General features: G+C 38.3%; 1 protein-coding gene across 3 annotated transcripts in view; it reads left to right on the top strand.

Annotated features, from left to right (window-relative positions):
* Nucleotides 1-19,186, top strand: part of RAMP3 (receptor activity modifying protein 3) — a 99,209-nt gene that overhangs the window by 50,560 nt on the left and 29,463 nt on the right. Inside the window, exon 4 of one of the 3 annotated variants that reach the window (XM_043508675.1) lies at nucleotides 13,258-13,408. The exons of the other annotated variants lie outside the window; for them this stretch is intronic. Within the exon in view, the coding sequence (XP_043364610.1) occupies nucleotides 13,258-13,393 (136 nt within the window). The 3' untranslated portion in view covers nucleotides 13,394-13,408. Of the gene's footprint in view, nucleotides 1-13,257; nucleotides 13,409-19,186 lie in introns of those variants that run through there. 3 annotated transcript variants of the gene reach the window in all.

Genomic DNA, 19,186 nt, shown 5'->3' with positions numbered 1-19,186 from the left:
AGATAATGCAGGTAAACTACTTGCCAGAAGACTTAAGATGGAATTAGCCAACAACGATATTTCTTCCTTAGTGCAAGAAGATGGGAGTGCCAACCTTGAACCAACAGATATCAATTTAAATAATCAATTTAAGCATTTATATCAAATTTTATATAAATTAGACAATCAATTTCACTCTAATAAATTTGATCATTTCATTGAAGGCCTACTTTCTAATACCTTCACTTCAGAACAAGTGTTGTTTATGGACAAAGATGACACAACACAAGAGATCAAACAGGCTATAAAAATATGAATTCCAGCTAGGCCCCTAAGATGGATGGCTTTCCGGCACATTTCTGCAACAAATTTTGTAATCAGCTATCTTCTATTCTTTCAAAGGTCTTCACTGAAACATTCCAAAAAGGAACAATGTCTTGTAAGATGAGAACTGATTTAATTACTTTAATATTAAAGAACAAAGATGGCTGCAACTCCCGCCCATATCTCTGTTGAACACGGATTGCAAAATAATTGCAAAAATTTTAGCGAGACAACTGAACACCATGATTCCATCAATTATACAGATCAGTTTTGTTTCATTAAAGGAAAACTGGCTGCTAATAATATGAGAAAAATCACTCACTTGATCCAGCAAGCTCAGATGTCAGATGTTCTTTCCACAGCCTTATCTCTAGATACACAGAAAGCCTTTGATACGGTTGAATGAGCCTAATGGCTGCCATAAAAAATTTGGCTTTGGACCAATATTCCTGAACTGGGTCAGTGTATTATACAACTCTCTCCTCGCTTCAATATCAACTAATGGAATTATTTCTCCCATTTCAACTAGAAAGAGGGACACACCAGGGATGTCCCCTCCTGACCCTCCTTTTTAAGGTTCCTCTTAAACCACTGGCAATGTATATATGTTAGCATGAAGCCATTGAAGTTGAGTTTCTAAACAGGAAAGAATACAAAATCAGTTTATTAGCTGACGCCATTTTTGTATGATTGAAGAATCAATCCCATCTCCTCCTTCTATCCTTACTGGGGAGACTAGAAATAGCCAGAATGAATATCTGCCCAATAGTGACTCCATATCATTAGCCTGTTGCCTTTCAAGGTTTCTCTCTTGCTCTTTGGGCAAATAAATAGGCTTATCATGCCATTTATATGGAATAAAAAACAGCCTCTCTTGTCACACAAGAACCTTAAAAATCATGGGGTTGCCACATTTGCATCTATATTATCTAGCATTCCAAATGCTTCCTATTGCAAGGTGGTTCCTCTCCAGTAGCTCTGTATACACACCAGCCTGGTTTGAGATTGAAAAAAGCTTAGTTATGCCAATTGGTTCCCTCTCTTCTTTTATATACCCACAACCTTAAGGAAAAATCCAATCTTTGCATCTACATGTGACATCCTGCAATGTGTTAAGATGATTACAGCAGCCAATCTTACTAATTCTTTTCTTGTACCACTATGGGATAACCCCTACCTCAGGATCCTGGCAAACTCCACACTTAAGACAGTTTGAATAGAAAAGGGATTAACAAAAAATAAAGACATAATACAAGACGTCAGACTGGCTTCCTTCATTTTATGTGCAACAAATACAGGCTACTGCTAACTCACAGTTCCTTCTTTCAGCAGCTATGCTCAAGGATTCATGCAAGGATAGCGGACAGTTATTCTGTTTCAACTCTCTCACCTCTAGAAGAACATGTTAAGAAACATGGAAACAAAGGCACTTTGTAGGAATTACTTATAGGTGGCTTAATGCTTCGCATTACCCTCCCAATGTCAGTCTCAAAGAAAAATGGGAAAGAGGACTTAGCTTTACTATCACAACAAAATGAGGATATATGGCTTAATGTGAAAGATGCGTCAAGTTCTTTATCCTTACGATTCTTCCAGAACAAGATAATAAACAGGTATTACTGGACTCCAGAATATTTGTTGAAAGCTAGGTTGGGAACACACAGTGAATGCTGGAAATGCAAACAGCTCCATGCCAACCTTTCATGCATCCTCTATACCTGTCAAAAAATGCATGTGTTCTGGAACACCATATTCTCTCAACAATGTTGTGTTGCTATTTTTTTTTCTTCTCCAGCCTTATATATGTTATGGTTGCTGGATGAGTTGGTATTACCAGTTAAGAAATGGATTGCTGTAATTATTTTAGTGGCCAAAAGAGTTATTTTGAGAAAATGGAAATCTGCAATTCCTCTCTCATACACAGACTGGCTTAGTGAGCTCTCTACTACTGCGTTAGTGGAAACAATGACTCTGTGTAATAGAAATGGTTGGAAAAAATATGAAGATGTCTGGTCACACATGAAACTATTGCATGCCTTTTGCAGTTTAGTAGATATTAGTCCCCAACACTCATAAGTTATGTTCTCACTTATTTATCTATTTAGTCACTTCAACAATTGATGGACCTCTACAGGTTCAGAGTTTTGCTTGTTTGGTTGGTTTTTGTTTTTTTCCAGGTTTTACAAATAGTGAACACTGAATTTTGTTATTTATATGCTATTTCCATCTTGTGCATGGATATCTATGTTTTGTTTCATTATGTTTATATTTTATATAAAAACAATACAAATAAAGTTTAAAAAAGAAGAAAATGCTATATGTATGCATATTTTGTTGGCTGGCAGCTATGATGGGAGCAAAGATACATTTGTGTACATGCCATGCCATTTGTAACAGTTTCAATAATAATGTGTGCCATAAAAAAGGAATTTATAAAAGGCTTTGCTAATTTAGAAGTCTGTATTTAGCAGCTGATATAATCAAATCTTGCTGTATTACTGTCAGCCTTAGCGACTGGTTCATCCTGGACTGCATACCTCTAAGCACAAAGTTGTTTGGAAGTTTATGAATAAGCTAGTATTTTTCCAAACCTGTCTTATCTCAGCACACGTGGCTGTGATATTCTCTACTGCTGTCATTCCCAGAAGTACTCATGCTAAGGTGGAATTTTTGAGACTGATGTAGACCCTGTCGACATGGACAATATTTTAGTGACATCTGTCATTAGTCGGATATCACCACTTCAGACTGTGAGAGCCTAAAATGGAAAAGCCTGCTATCGGGTATTCTTTATAAGTAATCTTAATATAGTTTATAGTACCTTCTTTCTCAGGGGTGCATCCAATAATGCCATGCAGTGACAATGCTTCAGAAGAAAATCTTCTGAAATGAACATACATCACAGCATGAGCTAAGTAGCTTCTCTAGTGCTGCATTGGCATAATTGCTGGAAGAATCGCTTATCAAGCAGGTCTATAGGATCAAAACCATTGTGATGCTTACTGCAGTTCATAGGGAAGCTATGGTGGGAAATACCTTTATTGTCCACTGACCACAAAAACACCTCTGGGTTTAGAAGTATGTAAATCGTTTTTCTACTCTCCTCTGCCTATTAAGGATTTCCATACATACTGATCACAGATCATATGAATACTGTAAGATGTCCAGTCAGCATCTTTTCTTTCTCTTAATGTACTTGGGTAACATTTTTTATGTCTTATCATGCCGATAAAATTATATAATTGAATTCCCATATGTGCTTGTGTGGTTGGGGTTTGCCATTTGAAGAGTGCAGTCTAAGGCCAGGTTCTCATTGTATCAGATAGAATGGGAGCTTGCTTTCTAGCAGCAGTCACTAAATGCAGTAATTGGTAATAATAATTCAAGAGACAGAAAATAGTGCTGAGGTGTAATTCCCAATGTTTCAGTCCAATAACCAGTTCTTTAGCAAAGATATCAGTTCTTCTAACTTTTTATTGCTATTGGACTGAAATATAGGAATGTAGGATTTGGTTGTGATGTTTTTTCTCTTGATTTAATCATGTATTATATATTTCAGTGCAAGGTATAATTCCCTATCAGTTATTTCTAGCCTCGGCTGCTATTGCAAAAGTCATCTTGCAAACATAAGAGCACATACCAGTTACCCAAAGGAAATATCATTTTGGGTTATGTCAGCCAGGCAATTACAATAGATCTGAAGGCTGAGGATAAAATTATATTTGTTGCAGACAGGGAAGCAGCAAGACACCATGCCAGAGTATGGTGAAATGCAGAGGCTGCAACTTTATTAAAATATTAGCCAATTATCCCCAAACTACCTGCCAGGGCCATTTCAGGGCAGAATTTAACTGGGTGCCCTGGCCCTGGGTGGTAGTTTAATGGGTATGAAACAATGTTCCCTTTATACCCCTAGACCTGCTTGGGGACCCTGCAAGAAGCTAGAGTCCCAACCTATTGTTCTTATGACACCAGAGAAATGAGATGAGCCCCACACTATGCAAGACATGGAGGCATACCCCCCTCACTATGCAGGCCCTGTGCCCAAGCAGCGCATTGGGTTACTTGGACCTCACATCAAACCATTTCTTAGTCCACCAGCTGCACTGGAACCCATCAAAATTGTGATAAATATACTGTAAATCCCTAGACCAGACCTTTGGTGCTGGATGGAAGATGAGTCATTTGTCAATTTGCCATATAGCAAAACCCATCCAGAACTCAGTTAGAATGTGGCAATCAGCCTAACACTATGGTTTCTTAAGAGATTCAGTATGCCCAGTAAAGGTGGGAGAGGGTGGAGCAGAAACAAAAGCCAAATTGCAGAGGGCAGAAACCACCTCTCCTTCCTCACTCTGCAGGTGTGAGCCAATCAGCTTGTCTGCCCTAATCCCAATAATTTAATAGCAGCAGGAGCAGGTGGGGGAGAGGGAAAGAGAGAACTGGCTCAGAGTTTAAAAAGTTAGAGCCAAGCCACTTGCCCCTCCCTGCCCCTGAGGAGGAAGGAGGGACCAACAGGAGTTCCCCCAACCCATCACTCCTGGGCCCACCAATTATACACACCAATTAATGAGTGAGCCTTGGTGTGTATTACACCAGCAATCTGGTGAAGGAGTATGTATATTGAAAAGAAATGGTTTCTCCATTTTAGAAAACATTTTTCTTTGGTGTGATCAAAATTCATCCTATGGAATCGGTTCCAAATAACGTCCTACAAATCTGGTGTCCGATCCAGAACAGCTGGCCACAGAAAGTTGTAAATTACATCTTACTAAACTCCCTAGGCCCCAGAGAGTTTTTCTCCTTGACCAAGGGTAGGTTATGTTACTACTACTCCCTCCTCTGCATTATCTGTCAGGTTGGGGCAGCTTTACTTCACACTTGGTTTGTATAAGAATTCTTCCATTTGGAGCCACTGAGGGAGACACTTAATTAACACGTTCCTTGTCCACCCTTGTCATTCCTCATTTTCTGCCAGATCCTACTTATGGTGTGGCCTCTGGCATTATTAAGACTGCAGTGTATTGGGCTACTGCAATCTCATGTCCCATGAAAATTTAAGCTGGGGAGATAAGGAGTGAATGGTAACAGAGACTGTAGTATCATCAGTCCGTGCGCTCACTTCTACAGCGTCATGCCTCTGGCTCTTCACTGGGACAGATGATGTAGAATCCTCATCTCTCTACAGAATTAAACTGCATTTAGGGACCTTGCTACCTGCAGAATGGGCAGAATATTGCCTTTAGCCTGGTATTGTTATGAAGACAATATTCCTACAAGTGTATGTGTAAGACTGATTCACATCACAGTAATTGTAAAGCTAATGGGGTTATTTTTCACTAAGATTTGGTCCTAGGTTTTGTGCTTACTCCAGTAAATCACTTTATTTTCTATGTAGTCTCAGTTTAAACTCCCCAGAGCACTTTACATCAAAATAAATTACACATGGAGAAACAAGTTAGGCTAAATAAAAGCTAAGATAGGTAAATTAAATTTGAAAACAGTGGAGGAAATCTGCCCTTATCCTGCACTGATCTAGAAAATTTCACAAAGCAGAGGATCCAGCAGGGGAAAGTAAAAGCTCCAAACAGTGTGGTCCAGACAAATGCTGTTTTCAGAAGTCTATGGGAAACAGAATAGAATAATCTCCCTGGGACACATGGGATCAGTGTTATTTAAACAGCCTGGGGAAGAGGGGAAAACTATGGGGTGAATATTGAGCAGAGAGCAGTTATAGTGAAATACAAATACAAAGAGTTTCTCTGGGGGGAAAAAAGGAGCAGAGAGGAAAAAGATTGAATTAAATATATACTGGTATGGCATAACCCACTTTGTCTGCTTAGTTTCTGGTGGGATAGAGGTGGTTCTTCTGTCACTGATTAGGGCTGTCAAGTGATTAATCATACTGCTAATAATAGAATACCATTTATTTAAATATTTTTGGATGTTTCCTACATTTTCAAATATATTGATTTCAATTACAATGCAGAATACAAAGTATAGAGTGCTCACTTTATATTTATTTTTTATTACAAATATTTTCACAGTAAAAAAAAAGAAATAGTATTTTTCAATTCACCTAATACAAGCACTGTAGTGCAATCTCTTTATCATGGAAGTTGAACTTACAAATGTAAAATTATGTACAAAAACCCCCTGCATTCAGAAATAAAACAATGTAAAACTTTAGAGCCTACAAGTCCACTCAGTCCTACTTCAGCCAATTGCTCAGACAAACAAATTTGTTTACATTTGCAGGAGATAATGCTGCCCACTTCTTGTTTACAATGTCACCTGAAAGTGAGAACAGGCGTTTACATGGCACTCTTATAGCGGGCGTCGCAAGATATTTACATGCCACATGTGCTAAAGATTCATATGTCCCTTTATGCTTCAATCACCATTCCAGAGGACATGTGTCCATGCTGATGAAGGGTTCTGCTTGATAACAATCCAAAGCAGAGCGGAACGATGCATTTTCATCATCTGAGTCAATTGCCACCAGCAGAAGATTGATTTTCTTTTTTGGTGGTTCAGGGTCTGTAGTTTCCGTATCTGAGTGTTGCTCTTTTAGGATTACTGAAAGCATGCTCCATACCTTGTCCCTCTCAGATTTTTGAACCTTGGGTCGAGTGTTGTAGCTATTTTTAGAAATTTCACATTGGTTTCTTGTTTGTGTTTTGTCAAATCTGCTGTGAAAGTGTTCTTAAAATGAACATATGCTGGGTCATCAACCACGACTGCTATAACATGAAATATATGGCAGATTGCGGGTAAAACAGAACAGGAGACATACAATGTTTAGCATATTTGGCACATAAATACCTTGCAATGCCAGTTACAAATGTGCCATGCGAATGCTGTGTTCTCACTTTCAGGTGACATTGTAAATAAGAAGCAGGCCACAGTATCTACCGTAAATGTAAACAAACTTGTTTGTCTTAGCAATTGGCTGAACAAGAAGTAAGACTGAATAGACTGGTAGGCTTTAAAGTTTTACATTGTTTTGTTTTTGAGTGCAGTTATGTAACAAAAAAAAAAATCTACATTTGTAAATTACACTTTCATGATGAAGAGATTGCACTCCAGTACTTGTATGAGGTGAATTTAAAAATACTATTTCCTTTGTTTTCATTTTTACAGTGAAAATATTTGTAATAAAAATAATATAAAGTGAGCACCGTACACTTTGTATTCTATGTTGTAACAGAAATCAATATATTTGAAAATGTAGAAAAACATCCAAAAGATTTAATACATTTCAATTGATATTCTATTGTTTAACAGTGTCCTTAATCACAATTAATTTTTTTAATCACAATTAATTTTTCTGAGTTAATCGTGTGAGTCAACTGTGATTAATTGGCAGCCCTATCACTGATACATAGCAGATGATTCACTTTCACTAGAAAAAATATGTGGTCCATTTTTATTGAATTCCCTTAATTGATTGACCTTACATAACAAAGGAGCCCTCCGTAAGTCTGTAATTCTAAAATGCGTTTGAAAAGTTTGCATAACCCTGAACTCTACTGGATTGCCCCATTCTTTGAATAAACTATTCAAATGCTTACAGGCAATTACTGGAACTTCAGAGTTAATGGGTTGTCAAGTCAGAAGCCAGTGAAGGTCAGATAGAAGTGGGAAAATGTAATTAAATTTTTTAGTCCGTGTTATAATTGGAGCTGGAGAATTTAAATAAACAAGATGATTTAAGCTGCTGAAAGTATCAGGAATGCTGTGGGACAAAATGCAACTCCAATGCTATCTGATGTGCCTTTGAGAGGGGAAAAAAGGTTAATAAGGCCACTAAATGTAAATGCCATGCATGAGCTAAGCTTGCATTCAGCAGTTGAAAGGGATCAAGAGTTGGAAAAAATAGAAGCCACCAAAGAATCAGAATAGTTGAATTATTATTTGTATTACAGTAGCGTGAGAATATTGTAGTCCAAATGTGGTCCTATAAATGGTAGCTGCTGTTTAAACACATCTTAGAGAATATCTCTGCCCCTAGCTTACTGTCTAAGTTAAAGGGCTAAATAAAACCAATTAATGACCCATATTTTCCAACCTTGACAAGTGAACACATGTCAAAATATGGAAATAGTCATTAAAATGATAATAGGGACCATCATAAAGTGCCACATAAAAAAAGAGTTCTGAATCCAAAATAAGTTTTATTAATTTTAGCTTAACTTTAACTTCAGCTATGCACATGACTAACTAAAGTTATTAACGTATAACGCATTGCTAAAGCCAGACTTGATCTAATCATTTGGACAAAACCTGAAGTTTTTGCTCAATTTTAAAGTCAATTGGAGTTTTGCTGGTGTCAAAACTAAGTAAGAATTTAGCATCTGGCTTATAATTAGTTCAGTTTATTAAAAAATGACTAATTTTCAGAGGAACATGGTTGACTATGAAGTAAAGGAAAAAGATAACATAAAATTAACGGAAATACTAAGCATGCAGAACTACAATGTAACCTAAGATAAGCTCTTATTTTTGCTTTCAGAAAATTATATATCCATGGTCCTTTTAGTGAAAGCTGTTGACTAATTGGCCTTGTTGGCTAAGTGAGCATGGCAGAGAGCTCTTCAACTCAAGATATTGGCTTTTGGCTATGCCTTTTTATCTCCTCCATTGACTACTTCAGGAAGTCTGACCTAGATGCTGGCCTCTGAGTGCATCCAGCTGTTGGTTTTATTACATCTGTGAAAGGGTGGCAAAGAGTACAAATTTCAGATATGACCACCGGCTTCATTCTGTAGCCAAGATGTGACACAGTTTCATGTGTAGCGAGTTTTTCCCTTTAATTACATATTTAACAGCCAAAAAATGTTGGCTTTATTCTAACAATCTGCAGATTCAGTTTTGGAATGTTACTACATAAGCTGCTGCTGCTTTTTTATCAGAGTTACTCCTATGGAAGATAATAACAAAACAATATTAGGCGTGTTATAGGATCATGTGCTTAATGAAGGCTTCAAAGTTTTTTTTGTAGGGCTCCTGGTACAATGTAAAACACTTGTTATTGAGTGACTTGCACACTGTGCTTTTGTACCTACAGTAGTATAGAGCAAAGGAAATCACACTCATCACCTGGTGCCTATGTTTGAACAGTGTTGGTGTAGCCTATTGGGGGCCCTAAGCAGGAATATTTTTTGGGCTCCCCCAACACATACTAATAATTAATAGGGCAATTGCTTAGTCTGCTTATGCCTAGAACCACTGCGAATATCTATAGGTATAGCAATACACATACATCTGTTATCGGTATGCTAAATCTTAGATAAAGTTCTGGTAAAAATGTTGCAAATCAGGAATCATGGCAATGTGACTGAAACGCACTGCAGTAGTATTCTTAACCATATTAGTGTCCATTAGGTGGATGTTCAAAAAGGTTGCATATTATTGTAGCTCCATATATGTCCAGTACATTTACAGTGAAACGTTTGATGCTCGGGTATTAACAATTTAGGGACTGCCGTGGTATCTGGTATCTCCCCTCATTTTAGTGGGCTGATACTCTTCTGGTGGTCTGTGTCATGTTGAGCGCACAAAGGCAGGATGCAAGGAGCAAGGGGGCAGAAGTGGTTGCACCATAAATAAATGCTTCTTTAGTAACATCCTTGGGGGGACACAGATAGACAGCACTACTTCCAGGGGTGTTGTGAGACCAACAGGGTAAACCTTGTAAGTGCCAAGACTGATGCTGAATTAGGGAATTACAGTTCTAACTGTGGTGAATCCACCAACTGGTCTTTGTGTCAATATCAGGACTGATCACCTCCTCCCTCCTGATCACCCATGTAGCTTACATGCTGCTTTCTCAAGCCGAAGTTTAAATGTTGATCCCTCACCCTGTGTCCTCACTTCTTCCCTCCTTTTCTTTACAAGTGTCAATACTCATGGACATTTTATATTCAAAAATCCTCATGAAAATCCTGGAGGCCATGACAGCAATTACAAAAGGAGAGTGGTACTAATTACCACCAAGTACTTATTACTTTCCTTTTGCAACACATGCATTTGTTTTCCAAAGTGAAGAAAATCAGTTTATAAATCAGTTAGGCAAGGGCAACAATAATAATTGATTAATAATCATCATCATTATTTTATTATAAAAGTGAGTTTAGTGTTGGAGCAGTCATGCTCACACCATGCTGGCTGCTGACAACACCCAATTCTTTATCACAAAAGGCATTCTGCAAGACAGTCTTTGCAATCTGTAATTTAAAAATTAAAAAGAAAGGAGCCCTCACCAGATTTTAATTCTGTGCTTTGAAATGACCCAAAGTTCAATCTGTGAATACATAAGCTCCCAGCACTGTATGGAACAGGCCATTCTAACTAAGAAATAAATGTGGAGACATTTTCAAAGTGCAGCTGTACTCTGAAAAGGGACTATATGAAAATTACATTGTGGAGTTTCATTTTTATTTTTCTCAATTATTTCCACATAAAATGTGCTTAGTTTACAAGCAATGCTCCCTCTAATTTTTAACAGGCTGCGCAAAACATTTCTTCTGTGCCACCGCCAAAGCAAAAAAAAAAAAAAAAGAGCTGCCACCAAAGCCGGAGTGCGTGCGGTGTTTCGATGTGTGGGCCGGGTTTAAGATCTGTGTGCACGCGCACAGCTTAGAGGGAACAGTATTTACAAGTAAGAATATTTTTTCCCCTCTAACTGCTGGCCCAACAATGTCAAACTAATTTCTTTATTTCTCCCGTGTGAGGATTCCTTCTTGCCTATGTAGACAGGAAATAAAGCACGTTTTTGGTTTCATCCTGGTAGAGACAGAGGCTGAAATATGGTTCCTTAACATGGTTATGATTTATTTCTGTCTGCATAGGCAAAAGGAAAATGTGCTGTAATACAATTGAACCATGACTGCAATATTGGACAAATGGTTTCAATAGTCTAAGTGGATATAGGAATCTGGGTAGGCAGGAGAATTTTTCGTAAACTGGAATTGCAAACCGACCTGGTTTCCATGCAAGAATACTGATTTTGACAGGTCTGTTCCACAGCTTGCAAATGAATTATGCAGGTAACTAGATTCCCAAGTTCCTTTTGGGGGTTTAGCAATGCCATATATTCATGATGCTTTATGTTGATATGATGTTTTCAAATTGTGATGCAACATCTGGAGGTAACCAGGGGACTCTGGTTGGTTATCCTTTCTGTTACTCTGAATAATTCTCCAGCCATTGTAGGGTCCCATAGAATATTTGGTTTTATTTAAATTTTAGAAGGTGTCATGGTTTTTGGGGTACCCAGGATTGTGAGTCATCTGGTTCCCCCTCCGCACCCTTCATTGAGAGGGAGTATTGCTTGTGGTGGCTGGTCGTTAGCTCCCTACCACCACCAGCCTATCAGCTGCTCAAGACCTCTCCTCCAGCTGGGCCAGCCCTGCCTTTGCCTTGCAGTTAACAAGAGGTGCACCCCAATTCCTGAGATCCCTTGAATATTTGTCTGTGATATCCAGCCCCTGACATTAGCAAATCCCAGAAATCCCAGATCCTGTGCCCTTAAGCAACAGTGCACCCCAGTTTTACCTTAAATCACTGCTTTCATAAAATGCACAGCACTTGTAAGCACTTATAATAAACCATAAGAACATTTATTTAAGAGAGAAACAAATGGTTCCCATATAAAACAAAATCATAAAGCATGAAGTAGGGACTACACTTATAGTTAATAGTAGTAGTAATAATAGTTACTTTCCAACCTAATAAAGAGCTTCCTTGCCTTCTCTGCCTCTTCCCACCCCCCAAATTTCAGTCTCTTGCAGAGCTGGCTGGCTTTCCAGGAATCAGGATCCAATCTTTCACCCCCACTCAGCAAGGTGTCGCCTTAGCGAATGGATGCAGAGTGTCTGTCTCCACCTTCTGATATAATGAATCAGTTTTTGTCTTTATTCACAGGCAGGGCAATCCCCTATTTGTTATAACGTTCCTTTTTAATCTCCAAGTGGTTTTGATTGTTTGCAGTTGACTCTGATGGTTTTCCATTGGCTGTTCTGGATTGGCGCAAGAATAGACAACTAAACCTTGCATTTACATCACCAGCTAACCAAGGAGGGGATGACAACTCCATCCCACTTGAATGGGCCATCACCGAGACATATGATTCTCTGATGACTAACTTCTACTCTAAGACCATGAGGCATAATTTTCAATTTAGTTACATTATTCCTTAAATAATACTCCTACATACATCTTGCAATGATTATGAGTATCGATAAGTTATAAGTTTTCAGTAGAAATGTCACATGCTGCTCGTTATGGATAAAAACCATGAAAGTTTTGTGTCAGGTGTAGTGAGTTTGTCAGGTCTGAGACAGGAGTTGCTTGTAAAGAATACAGAACCATTTGTCAGTTGGCACCAGTGGCTGCCTCTCTGTCACAGAAGGCTAGATCTGAAAAAAGTTAGATTATATTGTAATCTTCCATACAAGTATCTGTCATGAATAGGGAATCCATATTTTACATTTCCATATGGTGAATCATGTAAGCATGTAAAAGTCCTAAAACCTATTACTAATATTGTCAAATCAGTAAATTTATATGTCAATGCATTCCTAAATCCAGTCCACTGCTGTAACTTGACAAGATGTAGAAGACAGCAACACTTTGTTGAACCTCTTATTTTATAATGGTACTGTCATTGTTCTGACATTGTCATTTCAGAAGCTTCATGAAACCTGAAGAGTAGTTTATATACAAACTCTGAGTCTGTTGCTCAGTTCAGCAGCATGTTGTAGACCTAGCCGCAGCATAAACTAGCTAAACCTTACTACAGTTTTTCATCTTTCTCTAATTTGCATGCTTTTCAGCTTCAAACACAGAGAAATCTGGAGATTTCTCTTTACAAAACTTCTTTGAGATCATTGTATGTGCTATGTGAACAGTCAGAGCAGAAATAAAGCTCTTGTGGTCCAACCATTCTAGGGTCGGACTTCCAGGAGCTCAGATTTGGCAGACATGCTGTAGCTTCAGCCCACAAGAGCCTGCAGTCAGGAAAACCATCCCCAAGGAATGGGGAGAAGGAAATGTGATTGGAATACCCTCTTCCCCTTCGGGGTAAGTGTGGCTCTCATCAGAGCACAGGAGACTTCAGGTCTGGCATTGCAACGTGATGGTGATTGCATTTTGCTAACAGTCATTTTCTTGATCCTGCTCAGCTTGGCTTCACCAAACTTTTTGGGGTATTATCCCTCTCACAGAAGAATTAACAGGAGGGAGCAGGAAGCAAGTTCACTGAGGTTCTACCTGCCGAGATTTCTTCAAATCATTAGAATAGATTTACCCCTGTCCTCCTCACCCCCCGTATGAGCAGAAAGGTAGAGTTGGGTCCTCGGATACCTCCAGCTCTGCTGCTGACCTCAAGGAAAAATCTCCAGTCTGAACACTGAGCTATCCATCACAGCTCACCAAAAGCTCATCTGTCTTTTAATATGAGTTTTCAACTGTTCAATGCTCTTTTCAGCTAATCTTGGAATTTGTTGCATTCCTTCATTATGAATAAGTGATTACAGAAAAGAAATTGAAATATGACACTTGTACTATATAGCACTGAGAGATCGTCAGTAAAAAAAAAAAAAGGAGATAATGTTGGGTATGAGACCTCCCTCTATGGTAGTGAAGTCAAGGTAGGACAAGGCCATTCTTTCTGTTTACCTGATTTTAGCCAAGACAGCTGTCAGAGACAAGCAAGTAGGCATCAGAGGCTAGTGTCTGTAAACTGGACTCCTGCCTGCTTGTGGCAGAATTAGTGGTATCTTCAGGCACTCCTCTTTTTTACAAAACTTGGCCATCCCATTGGGGAACAAATAGCATGTGATCTTTTTGCAGACTGTTCACAAGGAGAAGAACCCAATCCAATGAATAAAATAGTTTGCAACAAATAATTTAACCAGCTCTAACCACTGATTCAGAGAAGCACTTTTTGAATAAGTTATTGGAAGGGCATACCAGCTGAGAGTCCAATGATTCATGAGACTTAAGTGGTTTATGCAAAAGGCAAGGCTGATTTTGTTATGGTGAGTCAATCAAAGAAAAGGATCATTAAGGAACGAAGTATTAAAGACTATTTTATAAGGGCAACGTGATTTTCTTGTTTGAAAATCTTTTAGATGGTAACATTTCACATTACAGTTTGTGTAGACTTGTAGCTGTTATGCAAACTAGCTAGCATACCTGACATATTTTAAAAGCAGTAAAAAATATTTAAGAAAATAAATCTTTGTTATGAAATGAATACTTGAGACAAACTTTTGATCTAGTTTTGTTCTGTCTGGAAGACATAGTTCCTGCATTATAGTGCTGTAAATCAATCAGCAACAAAAAGAAAAGGAGTACTTGTGGCACCTTAGAGACTAACAAATTTATTAGAGCATAAGCTTTCGTAAGCTACAGCTCACTTCATCGGATGCATTTGGTGGAAAATACAGTGGGGAGATCAACAACAAATATATGATAACCCAAATTAGCTGTGCAAAGGCATAGAGAACTGAGTTTTATTGCTTCAGCCTATATGAGGTGTTAACTGTTGGCAGCACAACAAAGTAGGAGGAGTTAGTACTTATTTGTTCAACGTTCAATGCCTTGTTTAAATGATAAAAGTTTATTATATAATGATTGATTTTATGTGGTTAATTGACAAAACTCCTAGTTACCATTGCAACACAGTGTATAGTTCTGTGAGAACGTAAGCTCCTCACCATGAAATGCACTGTGATTCAACCACTGCTCACAATTTTTAAGAGATTGCTTGATTTCTCCAATGTATTGTGTAAAAATATATATTGTTGGCTGCATAGAAGAAGTTGTGGACAATTTATAAAAGAAATTAGTTACTTTTAGAAATAAACTGACATCCAAAAACTGAAACCAGTTTTGTAAAATTACAGACAGTTTTTAGGGTAAGAGTTGAAAGTGGAAGTAAGAGGAGGGCTCCAAATGCTAAACGAATAGCTTGTATGAAGTGTAGTTGTAGTGGGTCCCAGCATACTAGAGAGTCAAGGAGGGCGGGGTTGAGGCAATATATTTTAGAAGTTGGTCCAATAAAAGATATGTAGCTCAAGAATTAAAAAAATACTTGTTTCCATGTTCAAGAATCTGTTACTTGTTTTTCTAGATGTAAACCTATCAATGTTTTTCTATTGCATACATTTCATTGGCTATGGACAGACTTCAAAGAGGAGCATTCTATACTATTTAAAGAACGCATCATTTTATAACATTCGAAAGGATGGATTTTGAAAGGGGAAGGATGGTGTTTTGGGATTAAGAAGATCTGGGTTCTATTTATGGCTCTGTCACAGAGCCGTGAGATATTGAGTTAGTCATTGATCCTGATTTTTGTCCGGGGAAATAAATTAATAGGCAGAGAGCCAGTGAGATGGTATATGATAAATGTATCACGCAGTCACAGAGTCAGTAGTTTATCACATTTGTAATTTACCACATGGATGTTCCCATCACATTTGTGAGGCTTATGAGTATGCCTACACTATGGAGACTACACAGGCTTAGCTACATTGGCGAAGCTATACTCACATAACCCTACAGTGTAAATGCAATCTTGATGGTAGCTACATTGACGGAAGCATTCTTCCATTGACATAGCTGTGTCTATACGGGTCAAGGATGTGGTTTTTCATACCCCCTCACCAAAGTATTTATGTCAATTTAATGTTTAAGTGTAGCGCAAGCCTTAATATATCTGCATGTGTGCATCTATATAATATGTACATAGGGCTTTGGGATTCTTCAGGCTGAGAGATATTGTTTGTGTGTAAGATATATTTTGTTATAAAAGATGGTCCAAAAATAAGTGTCTGTGTCTTAGGCGAATACAGATGAGGGTGCTTCTGGTTCTCTGAGTGAATGATCTACTTTCAGGAAGGTTTAGATGTACATATTCATAGTGGAATTGAGGTAACTTTGTTTTTTTCATCATCTGAATAGGAATTAGATAAGGATCAAAAGCAAAAAAAAAATTACTGGACTGATCAGTGATTAAAAATTACCAAAGACATTTATTGGTCTCTTAAGTAACCTTCATGTCTATCACAAATGAGCATGCAGAATGGGTAGGAAACTACAATCAGTTTGGGAAGAAGTAGCCAAAGCAGGGACTGCTGCTTGGGAGAGAATGGGGCTCAACACCCCTCCCCATAGAATCCTCCTGGACCCAGAATAGGTCCTGTACTGATTGGCTGTTTGCTTCAACCCTCCCCCTCTTCCTCAATCTCTTCACCTCCATGTCTCTCCCTTACCCTCAACTCTCCTTCCCTATTCCCATCCCCCCCATTCTCTACAATGTCCCCTCCTCTTTCCCTTTAGCTAATCCTCTGCTAACTAAACCCACTTATATATCTTATATATCTATAGCTATAGCTAATGGGGCTAACATGCTGTTTGTTGCCATCACATTGTTCACTTTGCTTGTGAGTTTTGCCCATTCTCCCACCTGGTGTCTGTCTTGTCTATTCAGATTGTCAGCTCTTCTGGGCAGGGACTGTTTTGTTCTGTATTTGTGCTGTACCTAGCACAATGGGGTCCGGGTTCATGACTTGAGTTCCTAGGCAGTATGGTAATACAAATAAGAATAAATAATAACTACTGGCTCCTCTGCCTGCTTCAGCTCCTCTGCACTGAGCTCCAGAGGTGTCAGATCAGAACAGAGCAGCCACTCAGCACAGCAGGGTATCAGTGCAGGAGATAAGGGAATGCATCTCTACTTCACTGAGTGGGGAAAATGGATGATGCATATGCTTGGGTCTGGAATGAATTGGAAGGGGGAGAAGAGGTGACGAGGAAAGTGGGGAGATAGTTAATAACTCTTAATACTACCCCAATCAACTATTGACATGTAGAGAGACTAAGTGGGTGAGGTCATATCTTTTGCTGGACCAACATCAAGTCAGACGTGAAGAAGACCTCTGTGTATCTCAAAAGCGTATCTGTTTCACCAACAGAAGTTGGCCAATAAACAACATTACCTCATCTGCCTTGTCTCTCTGATATCCTGGGACCAACAAGACTACAACAACTTTATTTACATACAGTAGAACCTCAGAGTTATGAACACCACGGTAATGGAGGTTGTTAGTAACTGAAATGTTCGTAAATCAGAACAAAACATTATGGTTGTTCTTCTAAAAGTTTACAGCTGAACATTGACTTAATACTGCTTTGAAACTTTACTATATAAAAGAAAAATGCTGCTTTTAACCATCTTAATTTAAATGAAACAAGCACAGACCCAGTTTCCTTATCTTGTCAAATCTTTTTTTAAACTTTCCCTTTATTTTTTTTAGTAGTTTACATTTAACACAGTACTGTACTGTACAGTATTTGCTTTTTTTGGGTCTCTGCTGCCTGTTTGCATACTTCCGGTTTCAAATGAGGTGTGTGGTTGACCGATCAGTTCGTAACTCTGAGGTTCTACTGTATATATATATATATATATACAGATCTCCTGTGTAGAGCACTCTCATAACAGTGGGTGGTGGTGGGGGGGGGTGGGGAGAGGGGAAGGAGGGGAGATATCCATATTATGCAAATTATATGGCCCAGAGCTTCAAAACACCTTTGCAAACCTAACATACATTTGAAAAACTAAGCACTTTTTTCCATATTCAGCTGTTCCCCCATCTAATTTTCATAATATCCTTTAAACCCCTTTTCTGTAACAATCCTATTCCTCTAATCCTGAACTTTTGCAAGCAGATATTTCACTTTTTCCTGTTTATGAATTGTCCATGAGCAGGCTGCAATTTTTAGGAATTTGTTTGTTATTCAAAAATGTAAGGATTTTGTATGAACAAATTTCAGTTGTGATATAATATTCAAGTTGTATGTTTGGTCATCTGATTCTCAAATTGCATTATTTCTATTCCCTGATTGTATGACCAAATTCATATAAATAACAACCTCTGTCTCCCCAAAATTAATTAAATTTTGTGATTAAATTAATTCTGGCTACATACCTGAAATTCACTTGCTATGTACAATCAAACAAAACCTACCTCCTAGAATACTCACAAAAAGAAAATAAGAAAGACATTGTTGGTCAGTTTTATTTAGAAGCTTTGGAACTGTTTGTGGATGATTTTTTTCTCTCTGTTCACCAGCTCCAGTGGAGATATTTCTCAAAGCATACACCTGGCTGACCCATAATTTATGTTCCACAGATGGATATGTTCACTCAGTTTCTCTATTATTTTCAGTGACAAAACTTTACAGCATCATTTCTTAAAGTGCTTGTGATACTCTGGACTAAGTGAAGTCTAATAACAGCCATGTCCCCAGCAGATGACACTTTAATGTCTTTTTTAAAAAATGGGATCTGAAAATGTATATTTGTGGATGATAACTAAAATGAGTGCAGAGATACATATATTAATCACTGGCTCCCACCCCTTCTTTTCCTCCCTCTGTGGTGTTGCCTCTGGGTCAGATCAATGACTCAGTTCACAGGTGTCTTTAGGGTTGGAGTTCCAGCTATCAGTAGTGACCTGGATCTAAGCCAAACTCTCTCTGCTTGACTGTCAGTTCTGCCAATATTATCTAGATAGAAAGACAACGTGTAGAGTTGCGAGGTGAAATGGAAAACATCTGAGAAATGACAAACTCAGTCAGAGCAGTCATTAGGTGTGGAGTACAAATCCCCATCCCCCTTGCAGCTTTCCCACAGATGTTATAGGATTAGATTAAAGCCTGCTGAATTTGGATTTTTTTAAGGGGGATTGTTGTTTTTTTAGTATTACAGCTGAAAATGAATCTTTTCAAGAAAGATAGCCAACAGTCTCAACAGAAATGGAAGATAACAACTGGCGTGCAAAAATGGCACATTTTTCACAAAAACAGG

This window comes from Dermochelys coriacea, chromosome 2 (genome assembly GCF_009764565.3).
Source record: "Dermochelys coriacea isolate rDerCor1 chromosome 2, rDerCor1.pri.v4, whole genome shotgun sequence".
NCBI classification, from domain to species: Eukaryota; Metazoa; Chordata; order Testudines; family Dermochelyidae; genus Dermochelys; species Dermochelys coriacea.
Note: the sequence above shows the minus strand (reverse complement) of the source record. Positions and strands in the feature narration are given on the sequence as shown.